This window comes from Schistocerca serialis, chromosome 2, assembly GCF_023864345.2.
Source record: "Schistocerca serialis cubense isolate TAMUIC-IGC-003099 chromosome 2, iqSchSeri2.2, whole genome shotgun sequence".
NCBI lineage: Eukaryota > Metazoa > Arthropoda > Insecta > Orthoptera > Acrididae > Schistocerca > Schistocerca serialis.
This window is the reverse complement of record NC_064639.1, coordinates 811,926,803-811,951,498: the sequence shown is the minus strand read 5'-3', so window position 1 is coordinate 811,951,498 and position 24,696 is coordinate 811,926,803. Positions and strand designations below refer to the sequence as shown.

At 40.6% G+C, this 24,696-nt stretch overlaps 1 protein-coding gene across 1 annotated transcript in view; it reads right to left on the bottom strand.

Moving 5' to 3' along the window:
• Positions 1-4,973: 4,973 nt before the first annotated feature.
• LOC126456443 (agrin-like) overlaps positions 4,974-24,696 on the bottom strand; it is a 36,046-nt gene continuing 16,323 nt past the window's right edge. The window contains exons 5-10 of the mRNA XM_050092193.1: positions 19,352-19,590; positions 8,480-8,561; positions 7,454-7,699; positions 6,342-6,531; positions 5,966-6,113; positions 4,974-5,575 (exon numbers count right to left, since the gene is read on the bottom strand). Coding sequence (XP_049948150.1) covers positions 5,418-5,575; positions 5,966-6,113; positions 6,342-6,531; positions 7,454-7,699; positions 8,480-8,561; positions 19,352-19,590 — 1,063 coding nt within the window. The 3' untranslated portion in view covers positions 4,974-5,417. The remainder of the gene's footprint in view (positions 5,576-5,965; positions 6,114-6,341; positions 6,532-7,453; positions 7,700-8,479; positions 8,562-19,351; positions 19,591-24,696) is intronic.

Genomic DNA, 24,696 nt, shown 5'->3' with positions numbered 1-24,696 from the left:
GCAAAAAAATAAATATTTATTTCGAACCATTAAATTCTTATTTCAAACTATTCAGGTTACAAGATTTTCGGCCACGCTGCATACGTGTTTAAGCAGGCGATGATAGCAACACAGAGGACGACAATTCTCAACTAAACACACCTGGTCTGGTGAACGAAGAATGTAATATGACTTTTTTACTGCATTAACAAGTTGGTCACTGTACTCCATTATAACAGCATTTAAAATACTGAAATATTTTTCACGACATCATAATGTTCAAACGGCTAATTGTATTTGTTACATATCTGTATGCAGCATTTTAGTGTATTAGGCACATATGAAGATAGAAACTACTTGTTGAAACCATTAATGTGATATTTTAAATATTTAAGCGAGCCAGACGTAATAAATTGTTATACAAGTATATGTTAACTGCGATACTGTTGTACGTTAATTATGTAGTATAAAACTGTAATTGTTTACTGTTTGTAGCAAAGTAATTGTCATTTGAGTATTTTATTGCGTGATGGCTTTATCTTCTATAACGTGATTGCGTAATATTACTAAAAGAGTCTGCAATGTGTAACACTGTTCTTGAGCACTAAATCCCACTGTCTCCATTTTCAGAGGGTGCCTTGATTTGTCCTCTACGCCGCAACTGATGCTTTACAGATCATACCAGTAATGTGCTCTCACTTACTTGTATCACGGCGGCGAAACATGTTTAACTGTATCGCTCCCGTCATGGTGAGGTCACTAAAAGCCTTTCACGTGGTATTTGGTGGAATAGGAAACTCGCAGTTTTATTCGGTTTTAGAGTAACTAGTTATTATCAATGACTTAGGTCCTCGGTTCCAGTTGTTAATGTACGAGTTTGTACCGATTACACCATCTATGTCATTCATAGGTAGACACTTAGAAGAATATGTAAAATAATTCAGTACTTTGGGTAGTATTCACTCTTTCTTTTCACTCTTAATATGATTATTACATACGATGAACTTAGTCAATCCTTCACACATTCTGCCGACCGTGACCACATGGCATTTTCTCTATCGTCCCTCTGTGACCGTCGTCACCTCAACACTCCTCCAGGTAGCAACCGCCATGTTAGCTGCCCTTCCGAACGAAATCTCCACCTGCGTGTGCACTTTGATAAGAGCAGATCTCGATGGTTCATTGGAACAAGCCAGTAACGAATTTCCATTTCACAGCCAGAATTTAATTTTCGGGGAAACGTGATACAATATTCCTCATAATTCGACAAGTGCTCAGCCACCGCCAATCTCTCCATCTGTGCTAGCCTACAATTTCGTATGTATCCCGTGATCTTAGTGCTAACGGATCGTCCTAAGATTCCAACATGCATCTGGCTGCAACCGCATGGTACTCGACTCCAGACCTTATGAATGATCCCGTTTCTCTTTGGTTTCGTACCGTGTTTTTTGAATATACAGTCGGTCTTGACGATCTCTAGAGTGACTTGCGGAACGAAGACCTTTCATGGCATTTCTTCTTTATAGCAGTCATTTTACCAGGTGATTGGCTCTGTCAGACGTGCGGTGTCCTTCTTGGAACAGTCATTCGTCTCATAATGCATTACAAGTTTCACCTCGTGTCCGAGATGCTGTGGGGCATTGATCAAGTTCCTGTTATTCTTCAGTATAATATGAGGTTGTGTATATACTGTGCCAAAAACTGTATGGCCACAGTTCTCACTATTCCACGTCGAGAACGTATAGCTGCTTAGATTTTCGTTTCCTTTGTAAGGCTGATATTACACTATCATATTTCGTTGTCAAAGGTGATATGTCAAATACTTATGTCAAAGAAATTTGACATTGTAATAGAGAACTTTGTCAAATGTCGCCTTTCGTCAAAGAAATGTGATCAAATCTAGAGCCACGCCGTAGATGTGATCATAACAGCAGTTCGTGTTCCGTTCACTTCAGTGTGAAATATTACCACTTGGAGTGCTGGCATCGCCACAGCTATTTGACGTCTCTGTATTGTGTTTGTAAACATGGCTTGAAAGCTTAGTTGGTGCGGTTCCTCGACTCTTTTTAATAACCTTGCTTCGACTAGGGTAGGGTGTGAGCAAGGGGCACAATGCATGCTAACTGTAGCGTGCTGATGGACTTGTGAAATATGCTGCAGGTGACTCCAATCCCGTAATCATAACAACAGCCACACACTCCACGTCTGGAAACATCTAGGCAGCTTTTCAGCAAGCTGGAATAGAGGAAGTGGTCACACTCTAAAATAAAAAAATTTCTTCTTAGCTTTCGATTCTACTTTGTCTATTTTGTAACTCTGGATGCTACAAGTTAAAAAATGTTTCACCTGTTTCGTACCTTTTATTAATTTTGTAGTTGCTGGAACACTAATTTTAAAGTATTCTAAAATAATAATAGTTCTTATTACCCTTATAGTGTACTAAACATTTGTTTAGCTTCAGATATTCCTACTTCAGTGCTGTATAATTCGCTTCATACGTTTCTGGAATTATTTTGATTAAAGTGCACTGAGGTATTCGAGTGCTGTTTAACATTTGTTTAGCTTCAGATATTCCTACTTCAGTGCTTTATAATTCGCTTCATACGTTTCTGGAATTATTTTGATTAAAGTGCACTGAGGTATTCGAGTGCTGTATTGTAAACGAGGGTAGTTATCAAATCGCAGTGTTATGGTGAGACTGTCTTCTGCACATGTAGCGTTTCCCAAGTGAGTATTCTGTTTTGTAATATGAGAAGCCACTTTACTGACAAAGTATTGAAATATACTCTTTTCCTTTCCTAAGTAATTTATGCAAGATAATTTATATAAGACTTGACGCCTTCCACTTGCAGCTCTCGTAACAAATTTTGCTGTATGCTTTTATTATCTCGACTCAAAACCCAAATATGTTTCCTTTTTTCCCCCGCTTCTCTTGCAAATGCACATATAGTGCAACTGTAGTACAAGCAACTACAGCACATAATAACACCTTGTTGCTGTCCGCCATCTCGGACTTTGACGAAAAAAATGATGACAGTGTAATGCCCCTCTTTAACGCCACGTCATAGACCTTTGTCAAAGAAATTTTGAATATTTGATCATATTTCTCAGTCAAAGAAATATGATAGTGTAATACCGGCCGAAACAGAACGTTGACCTAGAGACAATTCAGCCCCGAAGTCACCAAACCTATCCTCAACATGCATACACGTGACGAAGTAGTCAGCCACGCACCTGATCTACACGCTACGGTTCCAGGATGGCAAATCGAGTTCCTGCTTTTTGCACTGTACGGCGAACAAACAGAAATTATTTGGTTTAGCTGACTTACCAACGCCGCTCCTCCTATCTGTCTGTAGAAATCACCATTCCAAGTGAAGTAACATGACGTGGAACACGCATAAAATAACTTGGTTTTAATACAGGGAAAAAGAAAACCGATGTCGTCTAGAGACACCTGTGTAATCTTATTACTTCTTCAGAAAGCAACCACTTTTAACTGTGAGGGAAATGAATGTACAGGACTTTATGAAATTTTAGGGAGGTTGGAGGAGATCAGTGCCAACTAGGAGCTATGAATCTTGTTCATTTCAGGCAGCCCAGCAACAACTAATACTAAGGATCGAATCCTTGCCTCCCGTACGATTTTAACCTGTTGCCGTACCGTGCTACCTCTTCCGCGATTGATTTTCCTGCGATTTGAGGCAAGTAATGTAATTGTATTTCACAGAAATAAAGATATTTTTATATTAGACAGAGGTGGACATATGATTAAATCTCACCGACAGTGAGAGCTGCTCATTATATCGCTACAAAACTGAATTTTGTGTGATGTACTTCTTCATCAGAAACTAGTTTTACTGTTGTCTTGTTTTATTACGTTGTAGGGTAGGTGAATATATTTCTTAAATTCACAAATAACCTTACCAAATTTTTTAAACTTATGATCTATCTTTTATGGGCTTAAACATTGATAATTACAGTAGAAACCATATGGCAGGATCGTCCTGTATGTATACTAAAAATAGAAAGGAGTACAATAAAATTTCGGCAAACATACTATATTTTGTAACAAATTTGTATACATTTTATTTCACAACAATCACAACATACATATTTACTGGCGCTTAGCATCTTCTGCAAAAAATATATTTAATGGAAAGCGCCAATAGTTTTCATGTTTCTTACAAATACTTATATACAATTTTTATGAGCCGTTGTTTAGAATCACATACAAAAATCTGAAGATTTTGTACAAAATTTCGTGTAATACTGATTATTTCTGGAGAAAGTAGGTCGCTTAGTAGAAAACTTGGCAGTATGTGGCACCTGCAATATTAGGGTTTTCATTTCTTTATAGAAACACGCAATAAAATCAGTTGTTAGTATAAATAAAAGTATAGTAAAGCAATCAGGATAGAGACACTTTGAGCACATGGTATGAAGCACTTTGGTTTCATAGACATGAGATGTGTACAACCTACACAATAAATTACAGTGTGCAGTGTTCGTGCATAAGTTTAGCAAATTGATTATTGACTGAAGAAAATTAGTCTTCGAACATCGTCAACAGCAACACAAAACAAACTGTAGTTATGGGGATTGTTACGTTTTTGTATTTCTCTGTATTTCTTTATGGGAGACTTTTGATGATTGCATTAAATAGCTTAATATCTCAAACAAAATAGATGCTCATATGATGAACAATGTTGTCCTGTTCACGACTTTCTGTAGTACACTGTGTCCCTACAACTTCAAAACAATTTTATACTGAATATGCGTAACCATTGTGTGAATATTGATAATAACTACTGGTTCTTTTGATAATTCTTTCATGTGATAATAATTCAGTACATAATAATTTGTGATACAAATACCTACAGGGGTGTAGCGATGCACATTTTTGTTCTGTGTATCGATAACACACATCAAAAATAATTGTTTTAATTCTTACAGAATTTGCATGCAAGGTTGTCAAACCGTCCGAGAGCGCGTTTAGTAATCTCCTTTTATAAATCTGAATGTCCTGTGCTGCTGTGCCACATTTTACATTTAGTCTGCAGGCCATGATATTAATTTCGTGATTCTTCATTTGCACTATACAATGTGTACACCAATGTAGACAGAATTTAATGTCCGATTTAGCCACAGTATAACTTGTACAAATTATATAACAGAAATACGTATTTTTTATTTCGCGCGGTATTTTACTGTTATGTACCCAACAGAGCAGTCGCAATGTATTTTTATATAGCACCATTGAAATTACAAATAGTTACTGAGTTATCACTATTCGGTACAGTGATCCCATGACACATTGGTCAGATATGTTTGTCATACATATATACAGAGGAATAGAGGTTGTGTGTGTGGATAGCTGGCATGATTTCTCATCAACATGATCCTCGTTTCCAAACAAGCACGACATAAAGCACCGGTTACACTTCATTCTCATTACATTGTGAAAGTGTAATATTGCTTGCCTCTCCACTTTGTAGATCTATCAATTCTTTTTGTGCAACGAGCCTGTGCATGCAGCCTAAGAATCCTGAGTAGTATGCCGTTGGTAGTCCTGATGGTAAGCTTCCCATTCCACCTGTAAACAAAACATGTGTGTCATTACGTTATGGTAAGATTACAAGCTGAAGGTCAAAACAACAACATATAAATCATAAAATTTTTCCACTGAAATTATCATGATTTGAGTTATTTATTGTGTAATTCACTGTTTTTTAACTCAATTTTTCTCAATTGTATCACCATTGTTGTTAATGACATAGTTATTGCTACATGGTGACAGCCATGTCGAATGGTATTGGCAGTACTGTATGTTACATTCTTTGTCTTTGTATAGACTACTGCCGATAATAATGAACAACGTGATATATAATTACGTAATGACTGCATAAGGAATGTACATATATTCATACATTAGCAAAGTACAGTAAAAAAGAGGATTGGTTAAGCAGTTTAACTGTATACTAACCTATCCATATATCCTGTGCCAAGGATCGTCTAATATTATTGCCTTTAGTGAATTTTTGTTTCGGATGTTCATCATCCACTTGGAGAAAACTGTATTTCCAGTGAATCTCTGCCACTACCGTATGTATTTCCCCATCACTTACATAAACCTGGAAAACCGCTCTTGTTACAGCATACATACAGCATTCTTATACTTAAAACTGTCTTTACTATGACGTCTTTCAGAATCATATTCAACTACAGGAATTTAAACAAATATTCAAAATGACAGTATTAGAGCTTATCTTCTTGTTTACATCATTAAGGATTGTAAAAGGACATGATGCTGATAAACTTATACTAAAAAGATGATACTGTCAACGTTGTTTCATTGTTACCTTCGACTGAAGTGAAGCTGAATATTTGGTTTTACCAAGTCTGTACCTAAGTTCCAAATACCCATCAGAAATTGCAAGAGCCACATAATTACTTCTGTGCCTAGTCTTTCTGTCATTCCATAAGAGCAGGCCGCTAGCTTCCAGTGTGTGAAATGTGACCTCATAGTGAAAAAATCTCCCGTTTATTTCTCTGAAATATACGACAGGTTGCGATGTTAAACACATTAAAGGTTTTTGGAATATTTTGGTTCTAATTTAGGAAAAAATATGACTGCATCATTAGTCAATTGTTACTCTTTATGAGGTAGCATAACAAAGAAAAACTGACTAATTAATTTTACATAAAAATGAAATAAGCAGGTCAAACATACTCAGCACTTTAATTCCCCTCTCTTGTCACAGATAGTCCTACAAAATATTATATATCTTCTCAAAGTTGATTACAAGATTTTTATTTCCTCAAGAATAAGTTTTTTCATTATTTGTTAATATTCTTCTGAAATTCTCCTTCGACTCACATTATTTATTTGTGTTTCATAATAGCTAATTTATCAAGAAACCCACTTTGTCCTAAAGTATCTCCTGTCACTGTTTCTTCAAACGGCATTTAAATGAGGATAGTTTCAGGTATGCATTTGTCATTTAGATGACTAAATCTCCTGCATTTGCGAGATGATATATTATCTTCATTAATAGCGTTATGTGTGATGCAAATGTCTATGTCCAAAAATAGCTAAAAGACGTCGTTATTAACTAGGTGACAGTTTATGCCCCTGCCAGTATAACTAAATTATGTAACTTACTGACCATTTCTTTACAGTTAGCAAAGGACATATGTCATTCATCCATAATATTATCAACGTCTTTTATTAATTACCGAAATATAAATAACAAAAATCCACAGAAATTTTGAACCCATGTAGATGAGAAATTATTTTCAGACTGACTTGTACGTAAACTGTTTAGAGAGAGATAGATGTGAAGGATAGGTAGCAAATGCGATAACACTGTTTCGTAATTATTTAATATAAGCTACATCAAATAACAATCCAAATACTTACTCTTCAGTAATTAAAAGTTAATATGAAATAAATACATCATTGATTGCATACCCAACTGGCAAAGTACGATATGCCAGATTTTCGAAGTCCGCCTGTTTCTCAGGAGAAAATGAGGTGTCTCCTTCTATGAAGTGATTGCCACCTATATCACTCTCATCGTCATCCTTGTCTTCTTCATAGTAATCGCTATGTTCGTAAATGTCATTTCCAGTTATTTCAAGGTTTCTTTCATTTCCTCCTTGATTATCACTATACACGAATGTCTCGTTTACTAAGTGCTTCATAGAGCCATTAATACTGAAAATAATGGAAACATGAAAAGGTAGTATCAGTAAAACTAAAGTAAGTACAGTTCAGTAATTTTAGTTTTATTATAGTAAAGTCTTGATCCTGTGTATCGATATTAAGAGAAGGGTACGGTATCATAGTTATAAAATCCTTTAGCAACGCAGTTTTGCAGTTATGCTTAAAGTAGATAGTTTTTTAAAACCTGAAAAACATTTAGATATCGCCACGTAAATATAACTGAAAACCGAAGCACATTTTCATTGTATTTACTTTATTAGCGACTTGCTTTGGCTTACACCCATAGACTCTGCATCAAGTATAACAGTTTACACAGTCAGCAGAAAGTCGATTAGAAGTAAATCTAATACATCAAAACTTGCCCCGGTGTACCAATGTCGTGGCATTCATGATGAATGACGTCTGCAGGTGAACAGCAATGGTAAATGGATTAAGTAAGTAAAACTTGCAAGAATGGGTTACGCTTCAAGTATGAAACAAGATAAATTAGTTTTATGAAAACAATAAACAAAATTTGGATTCAATGATGGGCCAAGAAAGTTACGAATACGTTGGTGCAAAGTATCCTTTACGTATCCCGTTCAGTAAATCTGAAATGATATGGATGTAGATGTTCATTTCCGTTACATGTGAAAACCGGTTTTCTTACAAAAATCTGTATGAAAGTCTATTTCGCTTGTCGCACATTCAGTGTTAGCAATCTTTTTACATATGTAAAGCAACTGGAAATGACAGCGCTTTCGCTAAAAGAAATATGTATCGATAACTTACCTTGTATCTGCAGCGACTGACAATTTCACGTAAGTGTTGCCAGTGAACTTCACTGGTGTCGAGTCAGTAGCTCCTTCAGTATCTGTAATCAAAATGTAATATGCGTAAGAAATATTCTCTTTTTTCAAATTTCGAATTTCGAACAGAAACCAACAGTACAGCAAACATATTTCACAGTCAATCGATGTTAATACTGCCTTATTGCGGGCTCAGTCATTGAGGGTAAACAGCAGTCATGTCAGTCGATTAAATATCTCTTGATTTTCGTGATAATTCGTCTATTGAGGAATCGTTCTTTACTTAATCACTAGATTGAGCTCAGGAAACAGATCCAAAGGTGCTCCCTTAAAATTTAACTAGCAGTAGTAACAGGTAAATACAGTGACGAATCCTATCATTTGGATGGAGTACGTGATGTTCAGCTGTACTGTCCCATACAGAGAGTATGGTAAAACAAGAACAGGTTCGCAAGAGGTAAAATTCAAAATATGGTCCACCTACCGCCTCGCCTTCATCCAAATCCGGAAAAATGCTGTGGAAAGCATCCTTAGTCCGTGTCTCTGAATCTATACCCCAAGCTCTCACACAGAGCACAGACGACAGGAGGTGAATGGCTTGTTGCTCAAACAGAGAAATGTTTGCAGAGCTACAGCCGAGGATAAGTGCAGAGTTCCTAGATTGTCGCGTCACTGAAATCACGGCAGATCAGTTCAGCAAGGTTACCCCCAATGGTAGCTCACCTTACTACATGTTTCATGAAGCATTAAAAGTTCCGCAGAAGTGTAAATCAGAAAGTTCAGCCAGTTTCTTCGTTTCGACCCATAAAATATGTCTTTAATGAGGAAGCTAATGTGCCACCAAGTTGTTGTTTCTTGAGAAGCGGCGTTGTATGTAAAGAGCGGACGGGGTAATTCTGTCACTCTAGCACTGCAGTCGAAATAGCGATGAGCAGTATTCGACTATAAGGCTAGCCATCCTTATTCAGATTCTCTATGGTGTCCCTAAATCCCTAGACTTCATGCTGGGATAGTTTATTTGAAACGGACTACGTGGATTTTCTTGCGCTGCGTCGCTAATGATCTCTTCATTGAAAGGCTATTAGATCAGAATTGTCCTTCCTTTTGTACTAACTCAAAACAAAACAGGTAGCAAGTCGAATGTTTTGATTTCAACGCCTGCAGATATCTGAAAGGTCTATGCAGGCATGGGAAATAGAAATTAATTGCATCTTTCTTACAGAGTGACTTCTTGGGTATACCAACCTTACGTGATACGACCATTATTATACAGACAATTGGGTATCCTTTTGGAGGGATTTCAAATGGAATGATCACATGAAACGTATTGTGACAAAGACTGATGCCGTACTACGACTGGCAAGTTAGTTTGTTGCCCACAGTGGAGGTAGCCTAGAAAACGGGTGTTACACCAAGTCCTCGATATCGCTACAGTACACGGAGGCTACAGTTAAACTTTTCTGCTTGAGAGACCCCGCATTACAAACGAGCGATCGTGGAACAATGATAATTTAAGGAAACATCTGTAAAAACACCCAGAGGAATATAACGAATAAACATTGAAATAAACAGTTTTTAATTTCCACGTGAGACGTAATATTTGCTAATTGTGTACCATGTTTACGTTGCAGATTACAAATGATGTTCATTGTGACTACCATCTGCATCGACGACAGCCTAAAACAGCGCTAAAGGTTGCTCTACCGCTACTGAAACAACGGTGGACCTTGGAATGTTCAGCTGCCGTAACACAGCACGAGCACTTTCTGGAGATTGCACATCGCGATCAGCATTCTCAGCCACGGCAAAAGTAACTTCTTCAACAGTGTGAGGCACAATTGGCCGACGGCATCTCCTAAGAGCAGCTCCCAAATCATCAGTTCTTTCGAACTTCTGAATCATGTTCTTCAACACCGTGCGGAAAAAACCACTTCTCCGTGTTCCTTTAATGCGTCGATACTCACGGAGAACAGCAGCACTAATGCTATTGTTTTGATAAAACAGCTTTATGAGTAAGGTCCTGCTCAGCTTGTCCAGATCTGTGTTGACTGTCTGCAGCTGTGATGAACACTGATGTCTGTGTTTCAATCCTCCGTGTCGTAACACTTCCGGTAGCCTACACTAAAATTACTAACAGGGCAAATCCTGCAGCACAAAGTCTGAACGTCATTCCTACAAAGAGGGGTACCCGTACGGTTAATAGCTTTCCATCTGTTGCTTCAAGTAGAGGAATTTTAATTATGACCACCCTGTATATTACACTCTTACCAGGTTGGTTTAAGAAAGACGAACGCTTTTTGCTACAGGTTCGCTTAGCAGATAACAATAGCGTCACGAAGGTACTCATACATCGGTAGCGGCAGATGCTAGAAGGCAGACGTTATGCATCGTTCAGACAGATCAGCTCGGAAACTACTCTCGATAGGTTTTTCCTCTGTTGTATCATTGACGCTGTAATCTAGCAGCGAGGACTTTAGTGTTTCGCTAGACTGCGCGCCATGCCACACCTGCCCGATCTAAAGGTCCTCGTACTGGATCAAACAATTTGTCAAACTGTGCAATGTTTGCCAGACATTTTACCATATACGTCGCTGTTTGGCATTGTCGGTGTTCGACGTGTTTGCGAGAAATTTTGATTGACGGGGAGTTTGACAAAATTGCGGACGTTGTTCGTTTTGATGATTCAAATGGCTCTGAGCACTATGGGACTTAACTTCTGTGGTCATCAGTCCCCTAGAACTTAGAACTACTTAAACCTAACTAACCTAAGGACATCACACACATCCATGCTCGAAGCAGGATTCGAACCTGCGACCGTAGCGGTCACGCGGTTCCAGACTGAAGCCCCTTTAACCGCACGTCCACACCGGCCGGCAATTTTGATGATTCGCCGTATATGTTTAGTGAAAAATTGTTCTATTATAATTTATCGCACTGTATTTTGAGTTTCCACAGCTACAGAAACTATGATCAAGGGTAAAAAGATAGCACTGACAGTTACCAAAAAAGGCGGAGGTGTCACGTCTCTCCCAGCCATGTACTTCGCAAGAAGAGGTTATGAACAAAATCGGTATATTACACACAATGTACAAGCGGAAGTGCAACGAAGTAAAAGAAATCAAAGTACTGCAGTTCTTCCACAGAAGATGCGGGCTACATTTTCCTACGTTGTGGTATCTTAATGAACTGTCATTAAAGAAGCAAGTAGAAGAGATTAAATTTTCACGTACTTGTGCCTTCTTTCCAATGTGAGGACGAAGTAACTCTAAGCAAGTTATTACATGTTTCATTGCTCATCCGCACAAAGTTGGAGTAATCATCAGGTTCTGAGTGAAACATTTCAATTAACAAGTTTTCGTATAAATATTTCTCTTTCATTTAGAACTATTGCCTGAAACAGCGTCTTGTTTTCTTCTTCTTTAAACACAGTGCCGGAGTCAATGTCAGAAATGCTGTACCTGCATTTGTAACCGTTACAACCATGCCAAAATACGGCATACGCTCAAAGAGTTTGCTTCAAAAGTAAGGTTTTAATGAGAAGCTTTCTTGGTGGGAATATGGGTTTGTATGGCACATCCGTTGTTAGGTAAGAGCGAATTTGACGGACAAGCATCCTATTTAACAAAGGCCTTAACAAGTTTTTGAAAGTTTTATTATACAGTCGAAGAAAGTTGATATAATCATCAGGTTCTTTAGCAGATTTTCATGCACAAATCACTCACTCATTTCAAGCAGTTTACTGGGCTAGAGTCTTGTCTCCTTCTTCTTCTTCTTCCTCTTCTTATTCTTAATTAAACACAGTACCAAAGTCAGTCTGTCTGTATTTATGGCCATTCTCACTACTGTCACAATACTCACGAGCACGAACAGCGTCTGCATCAAAGTGAGATTAAACTGACAAACTTCGTATGGGCTTGTCTGACAAATCTGCGGCTGGACAAGGGCTCATTTGACAAACAAGATTGCTTGTCGACGGGGATCTGAATAACACTGCATGAACAGTCTCGCTCTCAGTGTGTGTATTACTGGCAGTGAGTCTAACTCGCCCCTTGGTGCAAGGTCTGCGATGGAGACAATGTAGTGTTTTCCTTCTATTGCATATGAAGCTTGATATCTTGTCTGCCTTGTGTAAACATGAGGCACTGTTAAAGGAGATAATCGGTACACTACATCTGTAGAGACCTCAGCTTGAACATGTTGCAGTCTGAAGGATCCGGCGTGTGCGCAGACTGATGACAGTTGTGTGTGCAACGCTAGCATTTGTCTTCTTCATTCAGTGAATTTTAAGTGGTGGCACTGAAGAAAATTTAATACAGTGAGAAACATTTTGAAACAGAATGCTCTGAGTGCTCCTGTCTGTCGTTGTGGAGTGAATGAAGTGTTGGTGTGAATGGTTATTGCAAGACTGACCACAGTTAACTTTATTTAAACTTCCCAGCAGCTTTTGCTTTTTTAGTGTACTTGCAGAGCTGTCTAGGTCTAGTTCTATTTCCAGTTGTATGTGGCTCCTCAGGCAGACTTCAGTTAAATAAAATCAGTTTTTATGTGTTTCATGACGACTGTTTTGTGGGAATTTCGTACAGAAGTTATTACAACATAGAGTTTGTTTATTGTCATTTGGTTGAAGAAAGTGATTTTGTATAGAAACAATATTACCAGCTCTATGGATTTATAACTTTTTATACAGAATCCTGAAAACTTTTTCGATAATCTGTTCTCATACATTTCTTTTTGGAGTTTGAGGTTTTCAAATTACGGCCGGTATAATGTTTGGAATTACACCATCTCACCAGGCGAAATGCACTTCAAGACTTAGTGACAGAAGCCAGCTACTTCCGTGAATTTCGTGCATTAATGCATGCTTTGGTAAATTCTTCGGAGCTGACGGGTATCATGTGTGGTTCTTATGTACTTGTGTTAAGCCTGAAGGCAATAAACTTCTGTAAGTTTCATTTTCTTTGTTAACACTAGGACTGATCTCGATTCAAATAAAACATATTTCTTAAATTTTATCTTTATTTGGATCTCAAAAATGCATTAATTTACAGTTTGTTAACTAGTAGTTTCATTTCCTAGGCAACCATCTTCACATCATTCTTACAACCGGACCGCCCCTACTCGTGATTACCGTTTCTGTCCGAATTCATGGTATATTCGGGAATCGGTTAGAAATGATATACTGAGCATTACTTCAGTTTATTTGTAGTATAAGTAATCAAAAAACTGATAAGAAGAAAGTTGCCGCTTATTGACTCGAACCCATGACCCTCGGTTTACCATTCAGCGCACCTTCCGCTGCACAGACCGCTGCCTGGGAACTATGTTGACATAAATAGTACATGCCGCGATCCATTGACGGATAATCTGATATTTTTTCTATGTGACTGGCCATCCGGAGCTCCAAGTCCTGTCACTTTCATTTCTATCCAATCCTTTGTGTACCATAAATTTCAGAGATATCGGTGATGACGAGTAGACAATAATTCTCTTGTTAGTAGAGACTCGATGTCTGCCAGTAAGCCTACCTGGGAACATAGTCATTAAAGAGCCAGGCATAGAAAAACAATGCATAGCGAACCACCAACTGTACCAACACAACTTTGTTTCTCTACCGTTTTCTGTTCACAAAACCCACACCACTGGAGAGAGAGCTGGATATTGGTGATTTACGGAAACATATCATTACAAGGACACATTACTATATACTTGCCTCTATCTTGACTCACATAGTACTTCCTAATAACTACAGCAACTTATGTCAGAAGATCACGAACTAGATGTATATACTGATAGAAAAAATATCGCAACACAGAGAAGAAATTAATGTAGAGCAATGAAATTTCGGTAATAGATTTGTCTAGGTAACATGTTTAAGAGATTAAGACTGCAAGATCACAGGGGGTTAATGTAAGAGGGAGAAAAGCCATTGCTAATATGAAATGCTGGTACATCTGTGTAGCCGCCAGCATGTTGAATCCAAGCATGTAAGTATGCATGCGCTGTTGTACAGTTGACGGATGTCAGTTTGTAGCATAGAGTTCCAGGCCTGTTGTACTTGCTTGATGAATACAGGGACCGTTGTGCTGTTTGTGGATGAAGCTAGAGATGTTGTTCGATGATGCCACATATGTGCTCGATTGGAGGCACATCGTGTGATCGAGCAGGGCAAGGCAACCCTGTAGAGCTTGGTGAGTTACAGTAGCGTTATGTGGGCAAGCGTTATCCCCGCATGGAATGCTGTTCACGAATGGCACTGAAAAAGATCGGATCACAAGGTTGATATACGAATTTGCAATCAGGGTATGTGTGATAAGTACGAACAGTGCTCCTGCTGTCATACGAAATCGTACGCCGGATGTTAACTCCAGGTTTAGGTTCAGTGTGTCTAGCACGCAGACACGTTGCTTGCAGGCCGTCATCTGGCCTCCTTCTAACCAACACATGGCCATCGCTGCACCGAGGCTGTAGCAGCTTTCATCAGAAAACACCTGCCCTCCACTGATCTCTCGCTTGACGCCACTGAAGCCGCAGCGGTTTGCGGTCAGACGAATGCACGCTATAGGGGTTCTGCTCGGAGCTGTCTTTGAAGTAATCAGTTCGTTGTGTCACTGTGGTGCCAACTGCTACTCAAATTGCTGTAGCAGAAGCAGTAACGATGCGCCAGAACCATACGCTGAACACGAGGGTCCTCCTCTCGGTACTCTGACCTAGCTGTCCGGAGCCCGGTGTTCTTGCACATTCCCGGGACCATCGCTGCCATCAGTCGTGTACAGTGGCCACATTCCTACCAAGTCTTTCTAAAATATCGCAGAAGGAACGTACACCTTCTCGTAGCCCTATTACACGACGTCGTTCATACTCAGTCAGGTCCTGCTGGAAGGAAGCCGCGCCCAGGTTCGAAAGTTCCGGAGAACCAATGACGTGCAAGGAATACGCTGTCGATACCAGTAACGTTACATGTTATCTTTCAACGGAATGACCTAACACCAGATGTACCGGTGCTGTCCTGACCTACCTCGATACATAGAATGCTCGACTGTCGCCATAACCAGCAATTTTTTAATATCTGCCACCTCTGCTTCGCATAGCTGGCAATTTTGACAGCAGCCAATACGTTGCTGACTGGCCGAGAGACTGATCTTCCAACACTTGGCAGCAACTAATATTGATAAAATCTGACATTGAGTTGAATCATCGTGAAATACGACCATGTCTGTCATTCAAGCTCATTTCGACTGGGAGCCCAGACTTCTTAGAGTTATTGATGCTGGCTGTGTAGTAATTTCCGCACGTTATTTACTTGCAAATATCCTAGAAATTTGATAACATACTCTTCATATTATGTTGTATATCCGCTATGAGTAAGTTTTTATTATGGTTCCTGGTATTACAAGTAATGCCGATATTAGCAGAGAGACAGTAGTGGCGCCCCTGGTGTGTGCCGCGGCTAGCTGCCAGAGTTAGGGACACTGAGTCTTGTGGGCAGTGGTGGGGGGTTATTAGCCGACAGCAACTAGCGCGCCACTGATTCACTAGTTTCCGGGCCCCGCAACAACACCGTCCACTTGTTTGCCGAAGACCGTCACGAGGCATTGCAGTATATGGAGACTATTAGCAATGGTGACTAGTGGCGTTAATTTTTGCCTGATAAACCTCCGCTCACATACGATATCTCACTAGAATACGTGTTCTTACCTCCACAGTCCTTGAGTAACCATTTGCTGTAATAAGGCGAATGTTGTGTTTCGTGCAGTGTGTTACAAGATTGCGATTTTTCTTAAATAAATACGGCAACACCAAATAAGGCAGGTCGAGACGTGAGAGAAATGAGTACACCGTTCGAGAGTAGAACAGATACAGGAGACCTAGTATCTGACAGTGGAAGGAAACTTTGGGATGCCACGACTGAAGGGTACTAAGGCAAAACAGAGAGACTCAACCAAAGTTTAAAATGAGTGTGAATTCCTATGAGACCAAACTGCCGAGGTCATCGGTTCCTAGACTTACAAACTACTTAAACTAACTTATGCTGCAAACAACGCACACACTCAAGCCCGAAGGAGGACTCGAACCTCCAAAAGAAGAGGCTGCGCAATCAGTGACATGATGCCTCTAACCGCGCGGCCACTCCGCGCGTCGAAACCGAACCCTTGGTACAATATTCTAAAAAGCCTTGTCCCAAAATTCGGGGAGAGACGTGTGATCAAGAACAGTGTTTCAGATAGTTTAATGCTAATTTGACCTCCTCAATATTGAAATAGCTGACATATCGTGACCTGGTTAGAAATTATTTTTATTGCTATCAGTCGAATCTTGAGTACCAATAGCACACTTACATTTGGTCCCTGGGCCGGGGAATGCTGGAAGCGGAAGTTTGCGATCGGCTCGTAGCACATTGGCCTCTAAGACGAGCTCCACCTCTTTGTCACAAGGCAGTCAGATTCCAGTTTATAAAAGAAACGAACGTTTAATAGGTTAATTCGTTGCAGAAGTGGCAAGAAAGTTTATGGCGAGTCTTTAGAACGATCAAGTACCAGTTACAGCCTCTTCGCTCATTTTGATATATGAAATTACCAATCACTACGCCTATCACGCCCACGGGTCGACACTATATTAATAACAGGCAATTCCTGTTACGGTGCACAATACTGTAGCGTAGCTAATGCTGGCACCGTCCGTTTACATTGTGGTGCGGCCCGACGTCTAACGACTTCCGCGGATCACAGAACGCCGAAAAAAAAGTGTGCGATCAGTACAAATATACGACGCAGGAAACAATAAGCAATCCAGACTACTCACCAGTATTATAATTTATGAATGTCTAAGCGCAAACATGGACTAAGCAGTCGATTCCGTACGGATTTCCCGTTTGAACTACAGTGTTCTTTCAGCGCGAGTTTCTTTTTCAAAAAATGGTTCAAATGGCTCTGAGCACTATGAGACTTAACATCTATGGTCATCAGTCCCCTAGAACTTATAACTACTTAAACCTAACTAACCTAAGGACAGCACACAACACCCAGTCATCACAAGGCAGAGAAAATCCCTGACCCCGCCGGGAATCGAACCCGGGAACCCGGGCGTGGGAAGCGAGAACGCTACCACACGACCACGAGCTGCGGACAGTTTCTTTTTAATATTTTTCGCAATTACGAGCACTAAGCTAGGTGAAACACCATCCGTCTCTCCGTTTCATAAAAGCAAGATACTCATAAAATGACGGTTTGTAACATTCGAAGACAATTGACAAATTTACTGTCGTGCGTACACAGATGGTAAGAGAGCGTGTAACACAGACCTCGGGTCAGTCGAGTAATATACATTGGATGTCTCATTTTCCCACCTTTCGGCTTTTCTGTTTTAATACCAGGTGTACCCGTATGAAATGAGCGTCTTTTTGTGAAAATGAAACACTAATTTTGAATTGAAAAATAAAAACATTTTATTCAAAGTACTGACCACTGATTTCTATACATTTTGACCACCTTTCTGGCAATTTGTGGACACCACGGCTATAGAAATGTTCGTCTTTTGAAGCAAACCGATCAGACGCCCAATTTTCGACTTCTTCGTAGGAATCGAAGTGTTCCTCAGCCAATGCGTGTCCCATTGATGAAAACAAATGGTAGTCGGAAGGGGCCAAGTCTGGTGAATACGGCGGGTGGGGTAGCAGCTCCCAGCCAAGTGTTCTGATTGTATCCTGAACCAGTTTTGCTTTGTGTGCAGGTGCACTGTCGTGTAAAAAAATTACTTTGCCATGTCTTCTGGCCCATTCTGGTCTTTTTTTCGATCAATGCATAGTTCACATTGATTATTTGTTGTCTGTAGCGATTAGTATTCACAGTTTCACCGGTTTTTAGAAGCTCATGATACACCACACCTTTCTGATCCCACCAAACACATAGCATTGTCTTCTTGCCGAATCGATCTGGTTTTGCAGTCGATCTGGATGGTTGTCCCGGATTAACCCATGATTTTTTCCCGTTTAGGATTCTTCAAATAAATCAATTTTTCATCGCCAGTAACAATTCAATGCAAAATTGATTTTCTTTCATGTCTTTGAACCAAATTTGACAAATGGTTTTTTGGTTTTCCATCTGTCTTTCATTCAATTCATGCGGCACCCATTTTCCACACTTTTGGATCTTTCCCATTGCTTTCAAACGGTCAGAGATTGTTTGTTGTGCAACATTTAGCATTGCTGCCATTTGCTTCTGACTCAAAGTATAATCTTCATCCAATATTGCTTGCAATTCTGCGTCTTCGAACTTTTTTGATGGTCTTCCACGTTCTTCATTTCTTACATCATACTCATTATTTCTGAACCGTTGAAACCATCTTTTGCATGTTGCGTCTGATAGAGCATGATCACCATATGCCTCTATAAGCATTCGATGCGACTCTGCAGCACTTTTTTTCAAATGCAAACAAAAAATTTATGCTTTCCGCAAATCATCACTTTCTGGTGCAAAATTCAACATTGTTAACACGATGAAAACACATAATGTTGTTTGTTCCATGACTTGATGTATACTAAATATCTTTGACAGATACCAACCAAACAAAAAAAATTAAGGCTCGTTCACAAGAAATGTTCCCTATCGACACGTTTGTATCTTAACGCTAATTTCATATCGGTACACCTGGTAGAAGAGAGAAGAGAAGTACACCTGCATACGAATTCAGTCTCTCAGCTAACTACTTTCCGTGCAGAAGTGAGCTCTTATTAAAAAGTGACGCCGTCAGTTGCCTGGTTCATAAAACCTCTGACGTCACGAGTGGGCCACTAGTGCTTCTCTGCTAATAGTGGCCTGTTAGGGCTGTAGTGTACGAGTCGGCTCCCTGGTGTGCTTACCGACGTACTGGCAGCGCGGTCCCCGGAAGCGCGCCGGGCAGCGGCAGAGGAAGGAGTTGAGCCTGGGCTGGCAGGCGCCGCCGTGCAGACACGTGTGCGCCGTGCAGGGCGGCCCCGCCCACCTGGACACGGAGGCCACGCCCTCGCCCAGGTTCTCCAGGATCTGCCCGTTCACCACCAGCCGCTGCACCGCGCCCACCAAGTTGGGCAGCGGGATCACGCCGGTGTACATTGTGGCCCTGCCGGCAACAGAGGTAGACTTCGTGTACCAATTACAAGTATCGCTTAAGTGTTGGCGTAAATGCTAGTTTAATTTATTGTCAAACTCCATGGACTCTCAAGTTCAACACTGTTTCACGTGTTTCGAAGAAAGTGTACAATTGGCAATAGTTACGTATCATGTCCAAAATAAGCCGTTATATATACAGGGTGATCAAAAAGTCAGTATAAATTTGAAAACTGAATAAAGCACGGAATAATGTAGATAGAGAGGTACAAATTGACACACTTGCTTGGAATGATATGGGGTTTTATTAGAACAAAAAACAAATACAAAAGTTCAAAAAAATTTCCGACAGATGGCGCTTCATCTGATCAGAATAGCAATAATTAGCATAACAAAGTAATAAAAAGCAACGGTGATGTTATTTACAGGAAAAGCTCAACATGTCCACCATCATTCCTCAACAATAGCTGTAGTCGAGGAATAGTGTTGTGAACAGCGCTATAAGGCATGTCCGGAGTTATGGTGAGGCATTGGCGTCGGATAATGTCTTTCAGCATCCCTAGAGATGTCGGTCGATCACGATACACTCGTGACTTCAGGTAACCCCAGAGCCAATAATCGCACGGACTGAGGTCTGGGGACCCGGGAGGCGAAGCATGACGAAAGTGGCGGCTGAGCACACGATCGTCACCAAATGACGAGCGCAAGAGATCATTCACGCGTCTAGCAATATGGGCTGTTTCTAATAAGACCCCATGTCATTCCAAGCAAGTGTGTCACTTTTTACCTCTCTATCTACATTATTCCGTGGTTTACTAAGTTTTCAAATTTATACTGACTTTTTGATCACCCGGTACTTTGTCTAAGTGAGGCTCCAAACAACTTGAAATTAATTGAAGAAAGTCACATTTCTAAAGCACCAAGAGCTGCTCACTACACGTTTGGATCAAATGATCATACTCAGGTAACACAAAATAATTTTCATCAGCCTTTATGACATTGTTCTTACTGTTGCGTCTATGAAATAAACTGAGGACCATCCTGGGTGACTGCAACCGACGTCAACAGTAAAATCCGTCAGTGATGTTAAATAGTGCTAAAATCGCGTCTACATTCAGTTTCCATGTTCCTGTATAGAGTACTCGGCATACTTACTGGAACATGTAATCTGACGATAGACACTATCCTATCATTACTTAATAGTTTTAGTGCACCCCTTGAGTACAAAATGTTTCGGGACTGGATTAATAAAAAGTATAGAAAAGTTACCATGCTGATTTTAATGCCTCAGGTTTTTTACATAATCTTTCCCAACTTGACTACAGTGCACAGAACCTTCTCACAATCATGTGACTCTGTCGGGAAAGTCCTTCTTTGTCGTTCAACTCGCGTGTCAACTTCATTTATCTTGGCGATCCTTCACAGACCCAATCTGCACATTTAATCTTTGTTGATCCATTATGGACTATGGGACAACGGCTGACATGTATTTCTTGATGCAATAATTTACCAATAGCTGTATATACCGTAGAAATTTATTTCATGAACTTCTTATATGTCGCCTGGTCACCAAGAGCTGTTGCATAGCGATTTGATCCACGAATCCAGTTAAATGGCTGCTTCCGTGTATAGCGATGTTACTACTATGACGTATGGGGCCTGGAGATGGCATCAATGTAATGCCGAAACTGGATGCATATAAGAAGTTCATGAAATAATTTCTACAATATATACGGCTGCTGGTAATTTACTGTATCAAGAAAGACATTCTGCGCTTTGTCGCTTAGTAGTAGGTTCCTACTAGTAACTCCATGTCTTATCACAACTGGTTGCTATATCCAGAAAATAATTGTCTGCGTTTTCCATTTCAATCAATTCACGGCAGACTTACACCCGTGGTTGTTTCTGTTCGAGAGTCAACGAGCACGGGACACACTTTGCAGACACTTTTCTCTTCTTCGAAACATTCTGGAGAATTACTTGACCATGTGAGTTAGCCCTATTACGGTTTGCTGTCACAACAACGGTGATACGCTACAGTCGCATGTCCATTTTTTAGCATTGCTCACAACTGACTGGTCGAATGCACAGCTGTTCTTCACAGCCGTTTGTTCAAGTTGCCAAGGTACTGTAGCTACTGGAATAACGTCGCTTGTACGGCAGGAATAAAATGAGTCTCGAAACTTTTAGATGGGCGTTATATCTTCGCGTTGTCCGCAGTTCCAGTGACGCTGAATGGGTTTTAATTTATTTTATTGACGTCTCACTAAGAACGTTATAATCGTTTGATCGTAGCTGGTGGAAAAAAATTGGTTTGCTTCGTAATCAGTGGTTTATACATATGCCTCCTTTACCATAATAGTGTATTCAGCAGCTTTTATTATCAATAAACAGCTCTGTCATTAAGCTTATATGAGTGGGGCCATCATATTGCCGTGATTCCGGTTCATAATACGGCAACGTCACGAATTCTACGATATCTGCAATGTATCAGTATACAGGGTGTTACAAAAAGTTACGGCCAAACTTTCAGGAAACATTCCTCACACACAAATAAAGAAAAGATGTTATGTGGACATGTATCCGGAAACGCTTAATTTCCATGTTAGAGCTCATTTTAGTTTCGTCAGTATGTACTGTACTTCCTCGATTCATCGCCAGCTGGCCCAATTGAAGGAAGGTAATGTTGACTTCGATGCTTGTGTTGACATGCGACTCATTGCTCTACAGTACTAGCATCAAGCACATCAGTACGTAGCGTCAACAGGTTAGTGTTCAACACGAACGTGGTTTGGCAGTCAGTGCAATGTTTACAAATGCGGCGTTGGCAGATGCCCGTTTGATGTATGGATTAGCACGGGGCAATACCCGTGGCGCGGTACGTTTGTATAGAGACAGATTTTCAGAACGAAGGTATCCCGACAGGAAGACATTCGAAGCAATTGATCGGCGTCTTAGGGAGCACGGAACATTCCAGCCTATGACTCATGATTGGGGAAGACCTAGAACGACGAGGACACCTGCAACGGACGAGGCAATTCTTCGTGCAGTTGACGATAACCCTGTCAGCGTCAGAGAAGTTGCTGCTGTACAAGGTAACGTTGACCACGTCACTGTATGGAGAGTGCTACGGGAGAACCTGTTGTTTCCGTACCATGTACAGCGTGTGCAGGCACTATCAGCAGCTAATTGGCCTCCACGGGTACAATTTTGCGAATGGTTCATCCAACAATGTGTCAATCCTCATTTCAGTGCAAATGTTCTTTTTACGGATGAGGCTTCATTCCAACGTGATCAAATTGTAAATTTTCACAATCAACATGTCTGAGCTGACAAGAATCCGCACGCAGTTGAGCACTCACGTCATCAACACAGATTTTCTGTGAACGTTTGGGCAGGCATTGTTGGTGATGTCTTGATTGGGCCCCATGTTCTTCCACCTACGCTCAATGGAGCACGTTTTTATGATTTCATACGGGATACTCTACCTGTGCTGCTAGAACATGTTCCTTTACAAGTACGACACAGCATGTGGTTCATGCACGATGCAGCTCCTGCACAATGCACGTACGCTTCTCAACAACAGATTCGGTGGCCGACGGATTGGTAGAGGCGGACCAATTCCATGGCCTCCACGCTATCCTGAGCTCAACCCTCTTCACTTTCATTTATGGGGGCATTTGAAAGCTCTTGTCTACGCAACCCCGGTACCAAATGTAGAGTCTCTTCGTACTCGTGTTGTGGACGGCTGTGATACAAAACGCCATTCTCCAGGGCTGCATCAGCGCATCAGGGATTCCATGCGACGGAGGGTGGATGCATGTATCCTCGCTAACGGAGGACATTTTGAACATTTCCTGTAACAAAGTGTTTGAAGTCACGCTGGTACGTTCTGTTGCTGTGTGTTTCCATTCCATGATTAATGTGATTTGAAGAGAAGTAATAAAATGAGCTCTAACATGGAAAGTAAGCGTTTCCGGACACATGTCCACATAACATATTTTCTTTCTTTGTGTGTGAGAAATGTTTCCTGAAAGTTTGGCCGTACCTTTTTGTAACACCCTGTATAGATTTTAACGTTGATACCTGCATCGGAATGTTTTAGGAATGTATGGCTGGTATACATGACTGTTAATCACATAAAAATTTTTTTTTAAATTTTTCACATGTATCGGTAGGCCTGTAGATTTTGCTCCAGCTAATTGAACTTGGTTGGTTACACCACTGTTTCTCTACTTGTAAAAGAACTAAAGATGCCAACAGGTGAAACGGGTAATTGTCAACTGTACAGTTTACGTGATCAAGAGGACCGTTTCAAATAAAGTGACATAACATGATCGTGGACTCATTTACGGAATTCAGTCTGTAGTCGATAAAAACAAAAGCATTAAGAATTTTTTCGCTAATGATCAGTGGTTATCTATATTGGCCTATTTTGCTGACATCTGTGACAGGATTCATATTTTGAATATAAATCTACAGGGAAGAGGCCTTCCCCCCGTGAACCATGGACCTTGCCATTGGAGGCTTGCGTGCCTCAGCGATACAGATAGCCGTACCGTAGGTGCAACCACAACGGGTATCTGTTGAGAGGCAAGACAAACGTGTGGCTCGTGAAGAGGGCAGCACCCTTTTCAGTAGTTGCGGGGCAACAGTCTGGATGATTGACTGATCTGGCCTTGTAACAATAACTAAAACGGCCTTGCTGTGCTGGTACTGCGAACGGCTGAAAGCAAGGGGAAACTACGGCCGTAATTTCTTCCGTACTTTCTTCCGTTTTTTCTGTAGTAGTTTCAAAGCAGGATTCCACGTAGTACTGATATCCTGCTTCCCGGTTGATCTAGTTCGCCGCCAAGATGGCAGAGAACTTGATGAACCGGGAAGCAGGTTATCATCTTAGTAATGCTTGGAATCCTGCTTTGGAACTACTACAGTAACAACGGAAGAAAGTTCCCTCCTCCAGGAATGAACTACAGACGTCCAAGGGCGTAAGTAACGGAACAGAACGGCGTACGCGATACCAGGCGGCAGCAAGCTCCTTGGAGGATGGCCACCATAATACGCAGCTCCAACAGCAGCCGGATGCCGCAGGAAGCGCACCTCACAGGCGCATACCGGG